This window comes from Lipomyces chichibuensis (genome assembly GCF_038497645.1).
Source record: "Lipomyces chichibuensis strain CBS 12929 unplaced genomic scaffold V1513scaffold_18, whole genome shotgun sequence".
Classification (NCBI taxonomy): domain Eukaryota; kingdom Fungi; phylum Ascomycota; class Lipomycetes; order Lipomycetales; family Lipomycetaceae; genus Lipomyces; species Lipomyces chichibuensis.
Genome location: NW_027117470.1, coordinates 27,801 through 48,423, shown reverse-complemented (window position 1 = coordinate 48,423; position 20,623 = coordinate 27,801). Strand labels below are relative to the sequence as shown.

The window sequence follows — 20,623 nt, the reverse complement described above, 5'->3', positions numbered from 1 at the left end:
TAGTTAGCCCACGGAACTAAACCCAAGTGCAAATGCCGCATACTAGCAACCACGAATGGCGAATGCCATTGACCAAAATGCAAAGGAAGTTGTGCCGCTGAGCTCCGGTTGAAACTCGTTATGACGCGGGCAGCAACCGTGTCCCCAACATGGTCGTAGACGGCTCCTTCTTGTCATTCATGTTAGCGTATCTGTAGACTATTCAACTGCAAATTTGGCCCCACCTCCACAGACTTTAAAAAAAGCCGTGCGTTCGTTAAGGACCCGGGAGAGCTGGGACAACTCGGCATTGTATTATCTCAGATTGTAGCCGGGCAAGCCGTGGGAACTAAAGGCTAGGTATACAAAGTAATTAGGACTCTGTCTTTCAAAAACACATATACACGCATCATCGCATTCAGTGCAATGGAGGATACTCGATGGTGATAGAATTCAAATCAGCATATTCTGCTCTGCACCGTTGCGTTGATCGAGACACTGCATTTCTAGAATAAAATGGTTATCTTTGAACGGTGGGGCGACAAAGTGCGGAACACCCGATGGGTGCGCTGTTCAGTGAGCAGTTTAGGTTGAAGCCATTTTTGAATTTAAGTCTCGTCGCCAAACTGTCCACGGGGAAGGAACTACAGGGAATACTCTACGAAATGAAAACTATTGGTATCCTCAATGGCAGCTTTCGTACCGATGGCAATACGGCCGGAATCGTGTCCTGGGTAGTTTCTCGTTTCGACTATGTCCTGAAGCAGTCTGACGAGGTTCGCATTCTGGTGCTGGACTCTACTACGGCACCGTTGCCGCTTGGGCCGGTGATAGATATGATACCAGCGCTTGTCTCTCCTGCAGCTCTTAAAGAAGGAAAAGGCTACGCTTCTTTGAAGACGCAACAATGGAGCCAAATCGTCTCCTCTCTATCGTTCCTGCTTGTTATCACTCCTCAATATAATCACGGGTATCCCGGAGCACTTAAGGACGCCTTCGACCATCTGTACCACGAATGGAAGGGGTTGCCATTCACGATTTTTACATTGGGTGGACACGGAGGTGGAAGGTGCAGATTGCAGTTGCGGCAGGTGCTTGAAGAAGGGCTGAAGATGAACCCTGTTAGTGTAGGTGACGTGGAGATCCACCTTCCTCATGAGTTCATCCGGGGAATGGATAGGGTTGGAAAAGCATCCGCAGACTTCTTATTGGAGTATGAGAAAGTAGTAGACGATACTTTGGTGAACATTATTGCTACTGTGGAGGGCTTAGTTGAATCATAGCTATAGATATGTATTTCTTCGGCGTTGATATGCAGGTCGTCGAGATACAACGCTGTGTCTCGGGGAGATAAATCTCAATTATACAAAAATATTTTCGCTCTAATCCATCCTGTTCTCTTACTTCGACACGGTTTTACGTTGCTGTTCTTTCTCCGTTGTTGGGCAGCGCGTGAGTCACTAGGAGCCGTGGCCCTTTAAGTCCCTGCTCAATCTGTTGGGCAGCACCCAACTTGAATCGTGAAACCTGTTGACTCATGGATGACGATAAGTACGTCAGGTCCCCAATCTGATAATCATAACGTGACATGGGTCGTTAGGAAAAGTTGATTACTGGCGTAAGTGCGAGCGAACATCATGTAATATTAATGGGCGGCTTGCGACTGGCGATGTCACTATGGAGCTCGGAAACCCGGATTCGGTTGACATAAGGGGAGATTGGTTTGGTGAGAACATATATTAAAGGTATTGTGCTGCTGATTATATGTATCCAAATAGGTTAGTGTTTATTCGGTTCCAAGGAGCAGCGGCACTGAGACTACAAAACGATTCCCCCAACGCAATGTTATTCTGACTTAACTGTGGGTGACTGTGTTCGAATCAACATCCTGTAATACGCCATCAATGAAAGTGCCTTCGAGTCCGTAACTGACATCTCTTGTAAAATATCAGCCAACACAAACACAACATTCCGCGTCAATGCCACTTTAAAGTGTTTGCCGTGCACACGTGTGCCTGGTCTCCGACGAGATATTACTGTGCGCATGATGTCGATCTTTCGGCTTATGCATGACACGTTGATTGACTGAATGAGTCGCGATCGGCGCTACGTAGCGTAAAGGCTCAGCTCCCCTGTCATCTGAACTAAGAGCAGAAAATAATTAGCGAGTTTCAGCTCCCGAGGTGAAAAGTCGGATAATCAGCCGTGCTTGTTTTTGCTTTTGGCTTGAAAAAACCCCACAATGTGGCGGTGCGGACCTCCAGCAAAAAGATAAGCTTCTTTCTGAGCCCTCTTAAAGCCGATAAAGATATAATAAACTTTAGTGGGGAGGTGTGTTTAAAAGTTACTCATATCGGTCTTGACTGCGGCTGGGCGGCTTCCATTCTTTGTATGCTATCTATTTATTGTCAATGAACGAGCTGTTTCTACTTCAACCAACTTGAATTCAAGGCTATTATTCTACTCAAGAGTCAGCCACAGTTCTTTCTCATTCCTACATGCAAATGTCCTTAAGTGTTACCTTGACCTAATTTATGTCAGCGATACATACGAATATTTATTCAGTGATTCATATAAATTTGATTTCCTTTGGGAATAGTCGTTCAGCGGATATCACCGAATTTATTCGCATTTATGGAACGAAGTTTGGTGGATTTGGTTTTTCTATTTATTCAATGAAAAGCGTTTAATAGAACATTATATTCTCCCCTACTTCAAATCATTGAATCATCAACAGTTGCAGTATATTGTATGCTTTTCCCTTGAACTAATGGCTGTTACGACGCCAGTGAATTATTTTATTTACCATCGTTATACAACCAAACTTATTACAATACGGATAGTAAATACTGAAAAGTTTCAAGAACATTGCGTATGTACATCCAATTTTCCATGAAAATAATCACGTTTACTGCGATTGAGGATCATGTGCCACCACCTCAATCTCCACACGCATGTCATCTTCAGCCAGTCTCGTCACTCCCACGCAAGTCCAGATTGGCTGATGGTTGGGCATGTACCGTTTCAAATTCCGGACCATGGCATCGAGAGCTTCATTGTTGATGGGAACATGGTAGGAATTGACACGGTAAACCTGTTCCCAGCCTTTACCACCCGCTGTCTGCAGGGCCAACTCGACGTTGGCAAAAGCCTGGTCGATCTGGGCGTTGATTTCCTTGTAGATCACACCAGTTTCTGGATCCCAGCCGCCTACATAGTGAGAAAAATCAGTCATCAGTACAATTGTTCGGATCAAAATGGTGGATATACCCTGTCCAGCACATTCTATGCGATCGCCGATCCGAACTGCTTGGCTGTACCAAAAATTCTCCTGCTGCTTCTGTCCAAACCCCTTGTAGTTGCAATAGGTCAAATTCGACATCTTGATTTATACAAGGACTGTTACTGGGTGTCAAGAAAGGATTGACTTCAATGGGCACGGGAATAGTGCAGTTCGGTTGGGTTTAATGAATTAGAGTGAAGGGCCTTATGAAAATTCTTGCTGCACTTAACAAAGGTAATTTGTGGGAACGGTAGAGGGTGCTAGCCGACGATCAGTAATATTGAGGGTAACGTAGGTTGGGAGTGATTCCGCGAAAATAAATTGATGTTAATCCCCAGTAGAAATGAAAATAAATAAGCGATTATCCTCTTATTGCAATATAATTGCGCCTATGACATCAAGTCACATCATGTTTGATTTCTCGTCTTTGTAAGAGATAAATATGTCAATGTTGCTTATCAGCTTCCACTCTTATGTAAACCAGGCGTATAATGTTCGATTCACGACGGTCGCTACCAATCAACCAGCAAACACGAGATTTGTTGTTGTGTGTCTTGTTTAAGTCAATATCCTTAATTATAGTCTGTATATATGACAACTGTAATTTATATTATATTATTAAACCATCATCGCAAATTCACAATTAGATTAACCCCATATTTTTATTTAAAGGTATAATTTTATCACGGTCATAATATCCAACGATCCCTTCTCAATTATCCAGCGAAATATACTGCGGGTCCTGCCACTACATGTGGATTGAGTTCTGAAATGTTATACGGCGTCACCGAAATGTTTGCATCCGTAGCAAGAATAAACATCGAACCATTGACTATAGTTTCACTAACATTCGGCCAGATAGTGTCGCCAGGCTGCCTTGTAGTCGCCGTCCACCCATTTGTTCCATTTTGCACGTTCTCGAGAACCGTGTACGTCGTGTTCAACTGCGAGATCCATGCCGCAAATCTAGGCGCACCGGCGGAGCTATTGGTAGTATAGCTGTTGTTGGGGCCGACGGGCTTGCCAGGGAAATCGCCGGCAAGCTGCACCACGTTTCCGGGGAAGGTGAAGCCAGTGCGATTAGAGGTGATTCCCGGTATAATCGTGAAGTTCGATCCCGTGATGTTCGATCCTCCCGGCAAACCAGTGAAATTCGAAAAAGGCGCAGTAGCGGATGCCGTGCTGAGCGTCGCGTTAGATGGCGATGTTGCGTTCGGTGCCGCGGGATTAGGATTGTTAGTGATATTGAGCGCCGGGAAGTTTTGCCATGCAAGTCTAGGAGAATCCATGCTGCATCCGGCAATGTATGGAGCAAGAAGAGTCCAAGCCATGGACTGAGTGATTCCGGTCTGGAACCACACCGGCATTGGGAACAGCCCCTCAAACTGGCGAAAGATCATTTCCTGTCGAGCGTCTGTCGTGACTGTTTGCAAAAGTAGCTGAGCAGAAGCACGCGAATCAAGGTGCTCCAGGAATCCGTAAACTCCGGATTCTCCCCATCGCGTAACTTTGCGGCAGAAATCGACAAACTCCACCACAGATGTGAATGGATAAGTGTAATTGCAACGATTTATCGCAGACGGTCCAAGTATATTCTCGATCAGCATGACATGCCCACGCTCCTGCTCGGCCATGAACTCAATAAGCGCTCTGTCATTGGCGTCCAGGCCAACTCGTTCAAATTCTCCGACGGAGAATGTCCTAAGACCGAATTCGAAAAGATCGAGTTCCATGAATTCTTGGTATAGCACGAGTAACAATGACTCATAATCGTAATCGGTGAGCGGATGGTAGTTAGGTACAGAACCGTTATTTGCTAGGCCACCTGAAGGTGTATACGGCCTTGGCTCGGGAGATGTGAGGTTACCGGTAGCATTATATACGTAACCGCTGCTGCTATTTGAAAGCAGAAAACCGGTACCGAAAGGATTTAGTGCTGAAGACGTCGTATTTGTCACATTATCAGGTCTGATATTGGCCGGGATATCAGCCGAGGCGGCAATGGCCGCGATGCCAATGATTATTGTGATGGAGGAGAGCATTGACGCGGTGCTGGCCGAGGAAAGTAGGGAGCGGCCAATTGGTGTTGTGTCGGTCAATCGGATCAAGACAGAAACAGAGACTAATATACTCGCCTAAGCAAACACCGACGTCAGGGAATCATACCGAACAGCTTCCATCACACAGTGTAGGTGCGGAGTAAATAATCAATCACGCACACGCGGAAACCGCAGGACTGCACATAAAATGAAACGCGACGTTCGGAGACCGGGTTCTCCTCCAGCACATGGACGCAGATCTACATTTCAAAGGTCGGATCGACCAGACAACGTGTCTAACGCATAGGTGAATATGAGATGCCAAAAATGTTCAGGTGATTGCCGGTCGCGGAATTGTGATATTAACGAGCGCGATTGTTGATTCCGCGCACGTGGCCCATAAATAACAACTGCAACGATTAAAAAAAATTCGACTAAATTAAGGGTGGTGACTTCACTCGTGAACGGCTACAACGTAAGCTCCATTCTTTTCCGTAGTTAGTGGAATCTAAAAAAAGCTTGTACTCAATAGCATAGGATTAGTGCAAGAAGTTTGACGAATTTCCTGTTAGTCTTCCGCCTTCGTACACCGCCACAAGAGCTAAGTCCAGAGCACAATATTTCGAATGGTCCGGTCACTAGTGCTTGATAGTCAGATCCCTCCGGGTAGCTGAGTAAGATTTTGTAGAGCCTTAAAATGTAGCAACCTCCAACGTTGGATCCTCGCAACACTCGCCCATCCTGTCTCAGAATCACCGTATCGCTACTAGAATTAGTCAATCAAATTATCTCTACGATAGCAGCACATTCCAAACGTACTATACGTTGAACTGTAACGTAAAGCAGACTGAGTAGATACGTGTTCGACTCGTCGCAGACGTTCAGTATGATGATGCGGCTCAATCGTGTGACGACGTCAGGGCGCGACAATGCGGCTCCGTCGTGATGACGCATTTTCTCTCGCCGTCAGCTCGCCTACGTTATTTTTGGGGCACCGTAGGATAGTATCTAGCGAGTTAGTCGCTGCTTAGTCCGGTCCCGCGGTTGCCCGAGGTTACTGGGTATTTTCTAATAATTGCATTGGTTCCGGGGAGTCTCTAGTCTTTAGAGACTATGACTTCACAACTATGTCATCGACGGAATCAGTATCTTTTTGAAATGGCGTTGCTTTTTCACGAAACCGTTTCTTCGAAGATTTTCACCGCTCTCGCCCGATATTTCACTTTCAAAACCATTACTTCCGATTGCAGAAAGTCTATCTATACGCGATCGTTTTCTCATCTAGCTACAGCAAGTTACCTGTCACTGTAATGCTCAATCCTAACATGTAACGTGCAATAATCAAAAACAGGACGCCGACAACTGCGGCTTGGTCGCTAGATTTAAGCAGAACATTTTCCACTTTGCAAGAGGAAAAAGGAAAGTCAGCCGCTAACCCTGCCTAAGAACCCTCAATTTGCATTATCTGGGGTGGTATAGAGAAGAAGACGAGAGAATATGCACGTCAAATCGATAACTCCGTGCACAACCGAGACTAACTGGATGCAGTCAGCCATGACAAATATAGGGCTGTTACGAATATTCGCTGCGAATATTTTGGGTTGCGAATAAAATCTGCGAATATTATTCGCAGCGAATTTAGATTGCGAATATTCGCAATATTCGCAATTTGCAAAGTCTATTTATTGAGTAGCAGAGTAGTTAGTTTTTTATATATCGATGTCTCGATTGCAAGAAAAAACAAACTTGTACAACAAAAACCTGGGATAGCGCTCTGCTATCAATAAAATGAAATGCTAACTGTATGCAATGATTTTACTAGCACTGATGTACGCCAGCTCTGTAGATGATAGTGTGGTGACCCTGACCGTATGCTATCGGTCAGGAGGGGTCTACCACGGTCAGCAAGTCTGAAGCTAGCCTGGCCTTGGTAGAGAAACGCTTGGTAGGAATGTGTACGTCCTTTATTATATCTGTTGCTACTAAAAAAAGAGAAAACAAAGAACTTAAAATATCGAATGTCAGATAGTTGAGGGTTCAGTGTTTATAGAGGATTAAGAAAATTCCTAAGACAAGGCTAGGAGATCACCGGAGGAGGAAGTTGTTGATCCAGCTGGAAGCTATGTAGCTATTACCTAATTAGGCAAGTTTCTAGCTTATTTTGTCTATGTCACGTGCTATATTGCGAATAGCGGATAATTATTCGTATTCGCAATCTATTCTGCGAATAATTTTATTCGCATGCTTTAACCTTGCGAATAAAATTTGCGAATATTATTCGCACCGTTTGTGAACTGCGAATACGAATAACGAATATTGCTAAAATCTGCGAATATTCGTATTCGCAACAGCCCTAGACAAATATAATAGCTGGAAGAGAAAAGTTGCCCTGGAAGTCTTAGGTATTTACCAGGCTCAAGCTTGCAATTTGCGCTATATCTTGCTGCGATACGTCGCAGAATCATGCCATAAAGCGCAAACGCTGCATGAACCATGGCCGAGATGTTCAGCTATTTTGTGACGGAATAACATAAAGTACCTTTACAGGATGTTCCTGAAACCATATCCCTCATTTTCCACAGCGACAGTCTGCTGTTTCCCGTCTGATTCATCCGCAAAGGAAGCTTCGGCTTCCCGTTCACTAGCCTTTTTGTTCTTCCAGCTTAGGTAAGTCCTCAGCGCCAACGCCAAGATGGCGTTAAAGAACATAAACGAAGCGCAAACCACCGAACCCTTGACATATAATGGTTGTTCTACTGCAGGGTATAATCTCGTTCCTAGGATAGGTCCGCATTGACCAACCATCTGCAACATAGCGATACCGACACCGCGCTTGGTGTCGGTACCCTGGTTGTTCAGGACCCATGGGAGAAGGTTGGAAATAGCAGGGAAAATTCCAGCTGCGGCGAGGACGATTCCAAAATAGCGGACGCCGACAAAACGGCAGGTGGCGAGAAGAACGTAACCAGTTCCGCCAATGCAGGACAGGAAGACGATGACAAGACCGCGTTGACTGGTGCGGTCGGCGATCCAGGTCGAGGCGATGCAGATGAAAAATGAGAGCAAATAAGGAGGGGCGCTGAGACCTTGTGCGTTAAGAGTAGTGAAGTCCATTCTGTGGCGATTAGAGGGGTTCAATGACGCGACAAAGGAGTGAAAGGGTGGCTTACTGATTGAGGATGGTGGGGAGGAAGACAGGAAGAGAAGAGAAAGAGACGTTGCAACTGAAGTACATGAGCTGGAGCAGGATTGTCAGTATTTGCACAAAGAGGGCTTGTGGGACATACAGCAGTGAGCCAATTCTTGGGGTCAATTAATGCCTCTCCTACGTCCTTGAGACTGATACTTCCAACACGTGTAGCACCTGTCTGTCCGACTTGCCTGATTGCTCTGGCTGTGGCAACGTTCTTTTCTTCCTGAGTTAAAAACCTTGACTTTTCTGGAGAATCTGGCAGAAAGAAAAATGCCACAAAGGCCATGAGGATAGATGGTAAACCCTCAACCAAGAACAGTAATCGCCATGGCGCCAGCTGTGTGTTGCCAGCAGTGATACCATAGGCAAGTGCACTAGCAAAGCAGGTCGCAAGCGGTGCGGCAGAGAGGAATATACCGCAACGGAAACCGATCTCATTGCGCATGTAGAAAAACGAGAGAAGGTAGGGAATTCCGGGGCCGTAACCAGCTTCTGCCATGGCAAGGAAGAACCGGCAGATCATCATGCCTCGCCAATTGAACGCAGCAGCTTGCAATGTTGCCGCGACGCCCCTGTCCATATGTATGAGCAATTTATTCGGTCAAGCTTCGAAGAAATCATACCAAACAAGAACGGTCGCAAAAGCCCAAATGTGGGGAGGCACAATTTTCCACATCAATGCCAACCACTCAAAGAGGACATACGGGATGTAGAATATAGTCAAGAGCCACTGAAATTGTGCGTTACTCATATGGAGGTCCTTGCTCATGCCCGCTGTTTCTGCATTGCCGATGTTGGCTCTGTCCAGGAAGGACATGAGGTCTAGTAGTAGGTTAGTATTAATGTATGGAAAAAGTTGGGCACATACATAGTGCTACGACAAGCGACATAAGATTCCGATCCAGCTTTCTCACCACTCGTTTCTGGATAGGTAGATCAATATGAACAAAGTGGTGGCCTCGATTTGTCTCATGACTGTGCTCCTCGAGGAGGTTCTCCTTTTCGATCTCTGCCATAGTGCCGAACGGTAGACCTAAGACCGCGAAAGCACTACGTGGACTACGGATGACCCACTAAGCTTAAGAATGAAGAAATCTGTATCACAACGTGCAGAACCACTCAGTGCGTAAGGGCGAAATAATTGCGAGAGAACATATATATGGTGACTGATAAGAGACATTGAGAACAGAAACGCGCCAGAATTATAAACCCACTGATCTTTGTCTCGAATTGCCAGTACTAACTTCCCGTTGTCACTGGTCGTGGCAAACGTCGCACGTGACGCATTTCTGCACATGTTACATACACAAGCATTACCTCGGGACACCAAGGAAGAAAGCGCTTGCGAGAGAACGAGAATACAGTTAACAGTTTATTTTCAGTTAATTGGCAAGGACGATCGAATGACGGGAAGCGAGTTTTCAGTAATTAGGTACTTTCTATCCTGCATGACGCGAGAGGACATCGACTACTAAATGCAGCATCGTTTCCCTAGGGCGGGGATAGGGTTTAAACCGAGACCGTTGCTGAGTCTGAGTTTGTCATATATAGAGTTTGTCGGATCTTGGTTTAGGGTTTCCAGTTATGTCTATTTTTGTCGATTCTGCATTATCGATAGTGTACCTTAGTTAGGAATTAAATTTGTTATTGGACTCATCGTAGTCTTTACAACCTCTAACTAAGTGATTTTACTTAACACTTATCGTTTTATTTCCGCATACAGAATACGCTGAAAGCTGTTGTACACTAAGGGTTTTAATTTGCTCTTTGTCCGTCCAAGAACCGAGACACTGAAGTTTACATATGAAAGAAGTTTGTTCCCAACATCATGATCAGCTACTGTCCCAATAATGCATAACCCTGGGCCATCTTGTGTTACTTCCGTATGCGTCGCCTCCGTAAGTGAGATAACCCTGAACTGATTCATATGGGAGGCTTCGAATATCTTCGCGGTCGCCAAATACCCAAACCGTTTGCATGCCTGTCATATGTACTGTCAGTAAATCATGAAGATCTAAAAGGCAACAACGTCATCGTACCCATGATCATGTGTTGCAAGATATGACAGTGAATCATCCAAACACCTGCATCTGTTACTCGTAACCTCCAAGCTCTCCATCCTTCATGAGCACCTGGCGTAGTTGTTTGGTTATACTTGTATAGCATTGTCGTATCCCGCCTTACTGGTTCTGTGCCTTTCAAGCGCTTTTCGTTCTCCGAGACATTGTAGGTTCCATTCCCACTGCCTATGTCATAATAGTGAACACCATGCGCATGGAAAGGATGTACATCAAGGTTTCCATTCGTCGCACCAGTGTTTTGTATGACAATCTCCAGCACCTCGCCAAGCTTTCCAGGAAACGCCCTTGTTTTGTTATCCATCCCTCCATTTGCAATAGCTGATTCGTATGACGGGAGCATTGCATATTGCTCTTCATACAGCAAAACGAGATACGGGTACTGCCGAAAGCTTTCGGTCCAAGAGTAGCCATTTTGCGCCCACGTGATGGAATTGTTAACAATCTGCTGTACGGTTATTGTCACTCTTCTGGTTACTTCTGAAAGGCTTGGAAAGTCGTTGGGCTTCAATGGACGCAACTGGTAATCCAACCATCCAAGTGTTGTGTTAGGAAGAGTCACAGGAGGACTCAAAGGCACTGTGGATACATCACTGCTTCCCCCCGGATAAGTCAGGACAGCGTATGTCCGTATCGATTGTGGACGCTCGCGCGTCTCTATTTGAAGGAAATATTGATTGATACCTTTGGCTCTATCGCGCTGAAGTTCCTTGCGAGTCTTGCTTTTTAATAGTACACTAAATCTCTCGCCCGGCCCTACCTGCAGGTAGTCGACCGGTAGTGGTCGTGTATATTCGCCGTCCGCTTCGATGATTTTCAAGTTATTGTGTCCTTGGAAGCCCAGAGAAACGAAGGACAATGCAGTCGCTCCGATGAACCGGATGCGATACGTCTTGTCTGGCTCCAACTGAATGGCTGCTAGTGAACATGATATGCTTCCTGCCTTCCCTCCAACGGGCAGTCCATGCCCGTTCACTAGTACATTGCTCGTCTCCCCGCTCCACTGAAACGGAATCGATGTAAGCCCCTTCTCGACTTGATCATCCGTTGCTTGGAATAGATCCTGCAAGAAAATCGTGTGCTCCCCATCGTATCTATACGGCGGCTCGTCCCGGTCCTCAATAATCAATGGTCCAGACGCTGAAACCGCTTGAAAGCCTATATGGGAGTGATAGAAATACGTCCCCGCATGTTCGATCCTAGGATGCAGTTCGTAGTCAAAAAAGCGCCTAGGTCCGATCGGCCACTGACTACCTTGGGGCGAGCCATCTGAAAATGGCGAAGCTGCCATGCTCAGCCCATGCCAATGCTAATACCTATTAGTATTTGGATTTCGGACCATCTTATCGAATAACTTATACCATAGTGAGATTCTTGTCGTCCATGTCATTGTACACGCGAATCCATGAGGTTTTCCCACCTCGAAGCCTTATCTCAGGTCCTGGCGAAGTCCCATTGACAACGACAGAGTAACGTTCAAGACAACCGTTGGAAATATTTTTAGCAGTCACGCGTAAAATGATGTCAGGTAGGAATGACTCGTCATGATAGTGCAGTGGACTCCGAGCAAGAATTGCGGGCACTAGAATTGCAAGCGTAACAAAGAGCGACGATATTGTAAACATAGCGACCAAAGATTACTGATTTTCAATTCGAGACTGTCAGATAGTGGGGTGTAAGCTCTCATTATGTATTGCTCGATATCTCAAGATAAAATTTATAGGTTGAGTAATTAATTTACGCAGACTTTTGACCCCGTCCACTTATTGGTTCCTTCACTCGCTCACTCGCATCTACATCCAACCCCTCTCGATGACAGATTCCGAGAATAAAACAGCCGAAGGCTATCCTAATTGTCGCATCATGTCGTATTCAGGAGGGGTTGGATGTGGGGGTGGAAGTAGCCCCCATCATTTGCTCCACCTCCGAGAAAATGGGGAAAGGCTGCGGGGTAGACCCCTCCGGGGTAACAGTAAATGTGTGTAATGAGAACGCTCCTGAGGGTCCTGTACTCATATCAAGGTTAGGCTGAACCCTGCATGTCTGCCAAGAATTCCTCGGCAAGAGTATCCTCAGACAACTGGTCAAGTAGCTCGGAAGGAAGTCAAGAGACACCTGCAGGGCTAAATACGAATATTCGCAGAAGTGGACCATATACGTTTTCGTTATTCGCAAGTAATAATATTCGAAAATTTTATTCGCAAATTCTAAGGTACTGCGAATACAGCATGCCAGGATTTCTCACCTAAGTTCCCGTTTTTCAGTGTTAAACCCGGAAACCCGGCTTGCATTATTTTGTGCGGCGGTTGCTTGCAATAATGCACGTCTAACGCGCTGGATGAGCGCTTGCAACTTAGAGTCATGTAAGGGGTCTACTCGAGGCCGGGTTCGGTGACCGCCATTTACTAAAGTTCTGGACCTTAACCAGGGACCTGATCCACATTCGATGCTGTCATTTTGGTCCCGAGGCTTTATTTTTGCCTCTTGTTGCAATAGAAACGCTCTCATTAGTTTGCCTTCTTGTAATAGCAAAGTTTCGTTGGTTGTGAAAGCTCGGATTGAAAGAAAGAGCCTCATAAAAGGGAGCTGACGTCGGCATCTGAACTCTAGAATTGTTTGCCAAGGACAATTAGTCATGGCGCCACTGCTTGCGCATCTCGTCTCGCTATCAGCCGATGCGGGGATAGAGTTCAGTGGCCCAAGGAGACGCCGTTGAGTCAATGATGAATTGGTAGACGCTTTTTGCGAAAAAACTTTCAATTATGGATTATAAGTCAGAGGCATTTGATAAGGTCTGGGCCAGCAACAAGTAAATGTTGAGCGATTGATTGGAAATTATCGGAGTCGCATTTTATAATACAGTGATTCGCTGGATTAAAGATTTGTCAAGCACGAGATACTTGATGGATGGATCGCCAGGAATTACTTAATGTGGCATGAAGTCTACCGTTGAATCATCATATTAAACAATGTGAGTTATGATGTAATCCCAAACGCGTTGTTCCTAAGAAAATAGAAAAATTCTGTAAAGGAACGTGTCATATGAACAAGGACAATGAAATCGACAAATGCATATCCACAACTAGTCTCTGTCGTGTAAACACGCGACGCACGAACCTGAAGCTTCCTCATCAATGCTACATTGTCTTCATGAGCAAATGTCCCCATAATTACAATTCGGGATCTTCAGACCATCGCTTCCCAAACAAAGTTCTTCTCAATAAAGGCAACGGTTATTATTGGGACTACTGCACGTCGTATAAGTCCATCTCACAGGAATTGTACGCCGAGGTACAAAGTAAAAGAGGTATGGCCATTTTGTTGGTGGGGCTGTAACTTCTAACAATGACGTAGCTAAGTGTTGGCCATTATAGCGCGGATTTACCCCATATTAAATTCCATGCCAAGACACGACGCTTGTCATTGCTGGACATGACCCTTAGTGTTCCTACGAATTAGCACGCATATGCGCTCAAGCAGATGGGACTCTCATTAAATCAAATTCAGCAGAAACGCGGCCAAGGGAAACGCACCTATAAGTGGCAAAGTAAACAGTCAGTCATGTCTGAGCCGGGATCAATGCAATAAGCACTGTATGAGATTCAGATTTGTCCAACGCTTGATGCAAGACTCCAAGTCAGGCCGCTGTTCTTGACACGCTACATATACTCGTAGACCGACAGAACAAAGATAATGCGGCTCCTTAAGGGCCGACGTTGCCTATGCATAGACAAGTACACTTGCAGTCGCAACTGCGAGACCAGACATGGTAGCGTTGCCGAGTGTGTACATGCGCTTGAAGAGCACTACCGAGCGAGTTAAATGTGATCATGCAGTCAGTAAGTGTGAATGTGCATTACCAGGCTGCAGCTCAGGAGGAGCTGTAAAGACAACTGGCGCGCCAAAGCAAAAACGAGAGCACGCTACCTAGCCACAATTATTGTAACATCAGCATGAAATGATCTAGCGTCAAAATGTGCCCACAAAGCAGACCTAGACCTTGCAGTTGCTAACAACGTCGCAATTGATGAAGGCATTATGTAGATAGATCGACCTAATGTAATACAATATAGAAAATGGAAGGCAGGCGTTCCGTGTAGCGATGATGTTGAGCCAACCAACGTGGGGGTGAGTCTGGGACGCCATCTGTATTATTGTCCCGAAATATAGTTGCTAACGTTAAGCGAGCCAATCAGAAATGCGAGCCGCGCACTCTTCTCTGCACGTACGGCAAATCACCTTTGACACCATATTTTTCCACAAAAAAATGGACACCGCTTCAAAAGATGTATTAATTAGCCCTCGAAGCTACCCAAAAGCGCGCTCAGCTAAGCATCGGACAGGCTGCAAAGATCTACAATATCCCCGAATCCACTTGAAGGGTTCAATATTTTCGCACGGGTTCTCGACCAGGCTCGCTGATGTGGAAAATATGGCTAATCTGCTGTTCGCGGAGCGCACCTCGGGATCCGTGGGCAAGTGTTGGGCAAACGAACTTTTGTCAAGGGCAACCAATGATTAAGACAGAATTTAATCGCGTATGCGACGTAGGCCCCTAAGCCACGATGAACGGCGGATAGACCACCATTTCGCATTAACTCCCTGGATCACCGGGCCCATTCACGATTACCTTGGTTGGACAATCTTCGCTCGCCCAACTCGTTCCATGCGTTAACTATCATGCCGACGAGATAGCGGCAATCATAAACCCGGCCTCGTCGAAGCCATATATATGTGCGTCAACGATCCCTTATTTTGTTCTCATATCCTTAACGCGATTAACGCCTCCTCAATTTCGCAGAGCATTTTGAGCATGCTCCAAAATCTCTGTAAACTAGGAGCAACGTTATTTCTGTTGCCCAGATCGGCCAATCCCTCAAATGACTCGCGTCGTTTCTCGAGTAGATGCACTGTGCCTGAAGTCATTCAAGTGACATTTACGGTTCAGGTCAATCGTAGAAAATATATTTCAGTATTAGGCAACAAATATCCGGCGAATATATCCGCAAATTATTCGAATAATATTCGCCATTATGACAAAATGGTGCAAACAATTATTTGCCGAATAGTTAATATTCTGCGCAGCCCTTGGACATGTGGTAGCTCAGGAATATGTAGTGTCTTTGTCAACCCCGACTCGGGCAAGACCGAGGGAAAGCACACACTAGAACTCACACAGTCAGTCGCGCTTCTCCCTTAGACTTCATGTGGCATACCAATTTGCCGCAAGTTGCATCACCAAGGACACTAAGGTACGCACTACCATGTCCTTGCGGATCAACTGTTACAACATCAGTATAGAGCAATTTCATTGGATCATGTTGTGCGATGATCATAGAGTGCGGGAAAGGAAAGTGTCGACGTTGTCGATAAACACTGTGGCGGTCTTCACGGAAGCTGGTTCGACAACTAGAGAACTTGACAACCCCGCTTTTTACATCAGATACTTCTTATCCTTATCTTCATTATCTAGCAGAAACTTTCTATTCAACGGCTCCTTTACTCGTTGAGGAGTTTCTCTCGATATGAATTCCATGGATGGACTACAGACAAGTTTGTCTGACTAATTCTTTAGGTTGATTCCATTCACTATATCCTCAAGTTGTGGTCTAAGCGTTAAGCGTCAATGCCATAAATCGAGTGGTTCCATAACCTCGTTTACGAAAAGCTCCTTTGCACATGTACATCTAGGGCGTACATCCCATGGTAGTCTTTACTGTTTCCGAGCTTCGTCTCAGAAGTGTGTGTATTATCTTCCATGCTGACCCGTTATAGACTAAGCGCGCATCATTTGATGACTCGAAACGCTTCACCATTATCACGTCAGTGAAACATCTGGGAACTAGGTGTCTATTCCTCAAAGTGAGTGTCGTATCGTATTGCTGCAGAGAGCCTCACGGTTTGGACTCCTTAAACGGACAGAACACCGCCTCCCAAACTGTCCAGAGGCCGCTTCTGGCTAGCACTAGCTCTTAGAATAACTCTGCTTAACAGCATATGTGTGCTGACGCATCACTATCGATCATACATGCAGTCCTAAGGTCGCGGTCGCTGTTAGCACTTAGGGCATCATGTTTTAAGTGCTGAATGTAATAGAGTTTTACCAAGTGGGTCAAGGTTCGGGCGTCATGCACATCCCCTGAGTTTATTTAGTCCAAAACATGAGAAGGTTTTGGGTGAGATCAGGTCATTTCTTAAGAGGTCTACAAATCCTACGTAGTTCCTATCGCATGTACACTAGTGTCCCATTTATTAAGGGAATGATACGGCCGGTCCAGTAGAAGAGAAATAGATCAAGGCCTTATACTGAAATCTCGGTTGATTTATTTATTTTCCTGAAGTTAGATGTTTCAGTTCACTTCGTTTTGATATTTTGGTTTCCTTTTTTTACATACGTTCCACTTTAACACATCTGCACAGTCAATCCTCGTGCCAGCAGCGATGGACTCTAGCATATATTCACAGTCTTCTGTCGGCGATTCCGTCGCATGTTTTTCAACAAAGAGTTGAGGGTTTTATGTTTCGGTACTTGGCCTTCTTTCTTATTCTTTGACCATTTTAATTTGAAGTAACTGCGCCCCTCTTTCTTTGAATACGTTGAGACTCCTTTTGCCAAAAAGCGCTCCCCTTCTGTTCGTTGCGAGCTTCCTCCAGGAAATCGTTCGCAGGTCTTTGCGATGGTTATACCCTGTCGATTCGGCACGCTTTTTTGTTTCCATACTTCGAAACCGGAACCGACTGCTTCAAGGAAGCATGTTCTTCGTCATCGACTGGCTTTCCGTTGACGTGTAACGCCGAACTAAACCTGTTAAATTTGGACAAACCCGTTCAGGTCCTTTGAAATCTGTGCACGTGAAGCTGGCTATATGTCTTTCTTGTAAATGAACGTCCGGACACTTCCGCAGAATACATACAGGCGGCTGTATGTTTTAACATATCGCAAAGTAACCATGGTGACGGTAAGAGCGGTTAGTGAGAGTGAATGTTCGGCCAAGCAAAAGCAGTGGGCTTGTTTACATGTTCATCGTATTGTCCACGAATATCTCTGCAGTGTGACAATTTTCCTTCAGGGTAGGGTTGTCTCCCGGGATCTGGGCTTGAACTCTTATACTTAGGGCTCCCCATTATCTTTGTGGAGGCTTCATCCCCTCTTGTCCCTCCTTTTGCTGCTCTAGCGGACTCTTCTTTTCCTTTGGCACTGCTTTCGAGAAACTTGTAGAGACCTTTACCCTTCACAATAAGGCTCATGTGCGCCTTCCACGGCCACCGAATCCTCAGCTCTGATGTCTCTATAGTTCGCTTCAATCTCAAGGTGGAGTTGAGCTGCAGAACAGGACATATTGCAATAATTTAAAGGAATTCACTAATATTATTACATTTCTACATGTGATACTAGGTCAACTTAGCACTTCCATGCCCCCGTTTTGATCGCCAGCCACCTCGGCGAGAAAGGACCCCAGGCAGATAAACGGGATAAGAGCAGGAACAGCCCGGAGTCGTCCCCAACGCAAGTAGAACGGGTTCAGTTGAGTGCCGTAGTAAAACATCATCCCAGCCCTCATACAAGTCACATTCTTGAACAATGGGCTTTCGTCCATTAGCCTCATCCTTGCAGGCGCTAACCCTAAACCGAACGGCGCCTAGTGATGTCATCCACTGTGCTCCTATGCAAATTGCAACAAGGCTTCAACACACTCGATCGCGCTCTGTCGGTTTGGACTAGGCAAGAAAAGAAATCCGCCATGGACGGAGAATGCACACACAGGGTGTAATATCCGCAATGGTGAGGATCGTAAACGTCTACACGATATCAACATTCACGGCCCTCGGGGGCACGTTATTCGGCTTCGATATCGCCTCTATATCGGGCATCATTGGTACAGAAAATTACAAAAAGTTCTACGACAACCCACTGGGGACGCGACAGGGCGGCATCACGGGCGCACTGGCTGCGGGTTCGCTCGTTGGCTCCTTGTCTTCTACTGTTCTAGGTGACTAGTGAGTACCGCGATGATGGATTGTTGGGTTAAGTGGAAAAGGCTCACATTGGCAGTTTATCGCGCAAGATTTCCATCCAGATCGGCACAGTTCTGTGGTGCATCGGTGCTACTGTACAGTCTGCATCAAATGGCGTCGGAATGTTAATAGCTGGACGCGTAGTGTCCGGTCTTTGCATCGGATTGACATCAACGCTCGTGCCCATCTACCAGTCGGAAATCGCACCGCACAGGACTCGCGGACGAGTAGTCTCACTCCAACAATTCGCAATCACCTGGGGCGTCATGATTCAGTACTTCATCGAGTACGGCTGCTCGTTTATCGACTCTGAAGCCTCGTTCCGCGTGCCGTATGCAATCCAGGCAGTCCCTGCCATTATCTTGTTTATCGGTCTTTTCTGGTTCCCTTTCTCACCAAGGTGGCTCGCGAGCAAGGATAGGTGGGATGAAGCCCTGATGGTGCTCGCATTCCTGCGCACTCCAAACAACGATATCAATAGCCCGCTTGTACTGGCAGAATACAAAGAGATCGAAGATCAGCTCCGGTCCGAGCGGGAGGCGTCGTCCAGCTCATTCCGTGAGCTGTTCTCAAGGAAGATACGCAAGCGGGTCTTCATTTCGATGGCGATCCAGATGTGGTGTCAGCTTAGTGGCGCGAATGTGTTGAACTATTACATCGTGTATATCTTCCAGTCCGTGCACGTCGCGCACGCAGAGCTCTTGGCGTCGGTCCACTACATCATCAAAATGCTCATGACGATCCCCTCCATCTTGTGGTCGGACCAGTGGGGCCGTCGACCCATCCTCCTCGTCGGTGCAATTATTATGGGTTTCTGGTTCTTCATCATCGGCGGCCTGCTCATGCAATTTGGTGAACCCAACCCCATCCTGAACCAACCATACACGTGGGAAATCATCGGCCATCCTGCCGCATCCAACGCCATCGTAGCCAGCTGCTACATCTTTGGTGGCACCTTTGCCGTGAGTTGGGGTCCCGTATCCTGGATATACCCCCCTGAAGTTGTCCCAGTCCGCGTCCGCGCGAAATCGGTCTCGCTCGCCCTTGCATCCAATTGGGCCACCAATTTTTTATTGGGATTCTCCGTCCCGGCACTGCTTCGCTTAATCAGCTGGCGCATGTTCTTTATCTTTGGGGCCTTCAACATCGCAGCGTTCATTCATGTCTGGTTTGCTGCTCCCGAGACGAAGCAGCGCACGCTAGAAGAAATGGACGAGATATTCGAGCACGGCCAGCCGCTGTGGAAGACCTTCCGGAACAAGCGGGATACGAATAGGCTCGAGATACTGGCGGAGGATATTGAGAGGGAAATCGAGAGTGCATCGGTCGGGGCATGTCATGACATGTTGAGTGTCAGGGCTGAGCGAAGTAGCGAACACTCTAGATAACTTATTCCGTTTGTCTTCGCTCTTCTGGGAAATGTATTCAAGTAGCAAGTGAATGAAAGGAAAGGCATCCTACATTCACGTATGCAGAGTTGTCAAGGTTGTTAAGTCGAATCGAAGAGATGTATGGTCAGTGATAGCTTCGTTTCCATGATGAAACACCAATGCTGTTAAGGGTCACATTGTTGTACTGGTGCTCACAGCTGAAACTTAGAAGATTGGGTTTAGGGTAATATATTAAAAAGAAGTAAAGAAATAATGTCCTCAGACCTATAAAATGGTAAACAGAGACATTGTGCAAAACCTTTCACTTCTGGCTCCAGCCGCTACCCCGTGCTCCGGCGTCGCGCGGAACTGGTTATTAGATAGCGGGCGAGTAAAGCTACATTTGATTAGCAGTTATGATTGCTTGTACTTTTATTGTGCTTTATTCGAGTAACATATTAATACGAATATTGTGAGTTTGGACCTGTTGGCTAGTAATTACCATGAGTATCAGTAGGGCTGAAAATGCGAGCATCCAGTAGCTTGGTCAAGACACTATTTGATATGGCCAAACTTTAACCTGCCGTTATTCGTGTTCTGACATGTCTTCTGATGATTTCCCCTGGCATGACGGCCCCGCACCAAGAGACTATTTGGCAATTCTG

General features: G+C 46.1%; 6 protein-coding genes across 6 annotated transcripts; 2 read left to right on the top strand and 4 right to left on the bottom strand.

Moving 5' to 3' along the window:
• Positions 1-396: 396 nt before the first annotated feature.
• V1513DRAFT_445667 (flavoprotein-like protein) lies at positions 397-1,393 on the top strand. Its single transcript, XM_066898141.1, has one exon. The coding sequence runs from the start codon at positions 540-542 to the stop codon at positions 1,260-1,262; it is 723 nt and encodes a 240-aa protein (XP_066753212.1). The 5' UTR covers positions 397-539; the 3' UTR covers positions 1,263-1,393.
• A 1,234-nt stretch (positions 1,394-2,627) lies between these two features.
• V1513DRAFT_445664 (Endoribonuclease L-PSP/chorismate mutase-like protein) lies at positions 2,628-3,567 on the bottom strand. Its single transcript, XM_066898140.1, has 2 exons — positions 3,250-3,567; positions 2,628-3,189 (listed from the first exon to the last, which is right to left on the bottom strand). Exons 1-2 carry the CDS (start codon positions 3,359-3,361, stop codon positions 2,888-2,890), a joined length of 414 nt encoding a protein of 137 aa, XP_066753211.1. The 5' UTR covers positions 3,362-3,567; the 3' UTR covers positions 2,628-2,887.
• A 376-nt stretch (positions 3,568-3,943) lies between these two features.
• Positions 3,944-5,678, bottom strand: V1513DRAFT_78030 (uncharacterized protein). Its single transcript, XM_066900611.1, has one exon. It carries the CDS (start codon positions 5,302-5,304, stop codon positions 3,979-3,981), a length of 1,326 nt encoding a protein of 441 aa, XP_066753210.1. The 5' UTR covers positions 5,305-5,678; the 3' UTR covers positions 3,944-3,978.
• A 1,903-nt stretch (positions 5,679-7,581) lies between these two features.
• V1513DRAFT_445653 (major facilitator superfamily domain-containing protein) lies at positions 7,582-9,924 on the bottom strand. The gene is made up of 5 exons (XM_066898139.1): positions 9,363-9,924; positions 9,118-9,316; positions 8,589-9,066; positions 8,472-8,539; positions 7,582-8,416 (listed from the first exon to the last, which is right to left on the bottom strand). Exons 1-5 carry the CDS (start codon positions 9,508-9,510, stop codon positions 7,843-7,845), a joined length of 1,467 nt encoding a protein of 488 aa, XP_066753209.1. The 5' UTR covers positions 9,511-9,924; the 3' UTR covers positions 7,582-7,842.
• Positions 9,925-10,097: 173 nt separating this feature from the next.
• Positions 10,098-12,643, bottom strand: V1513DRAFT_400512 (Cupredoxin). Its single transcript, XM_066895485.1, has 3 exons — positions 11,934-12,643; positions 10,534-11,881; positions 10,098-10,475 (listed from the first exon to the last, which is right to left on the bottom strand). Exons 1-3 carry the CDS (start codon positions 12,195-12,197, stop codon positions 10,327-10,329), a joined length of 1,761 nt encoding a protein of 586 aa, XP_066753208.1. The 5' UTR covers positions 12,198-12,643; the 3' UTR covers positions 10,098-10,326.
• Positions 12,644-18,352: 5,709 nt separating this feature from the next.
• V1513DRAFT_458788 (general substrate transporter) lies at positions 18,353-20,028 on the top strand (the record flags this gene model as incomplete). The annotated part of the gene is made up of 3 exons (XM_066899714.1): positions 18,353-18,570; positions 18,626-19,905; positions 19,946-20,028. 3 exons carry the CDS (start codon positions 18,353-18,355, stop codon positions 20,026-20,028), a joined length of 1,581 nt encoding a protein of 526 aa, XP_066753207.1.
• Between the last annotated feature and the right edge of the window lie 595 nt (positions 20,029-20,623).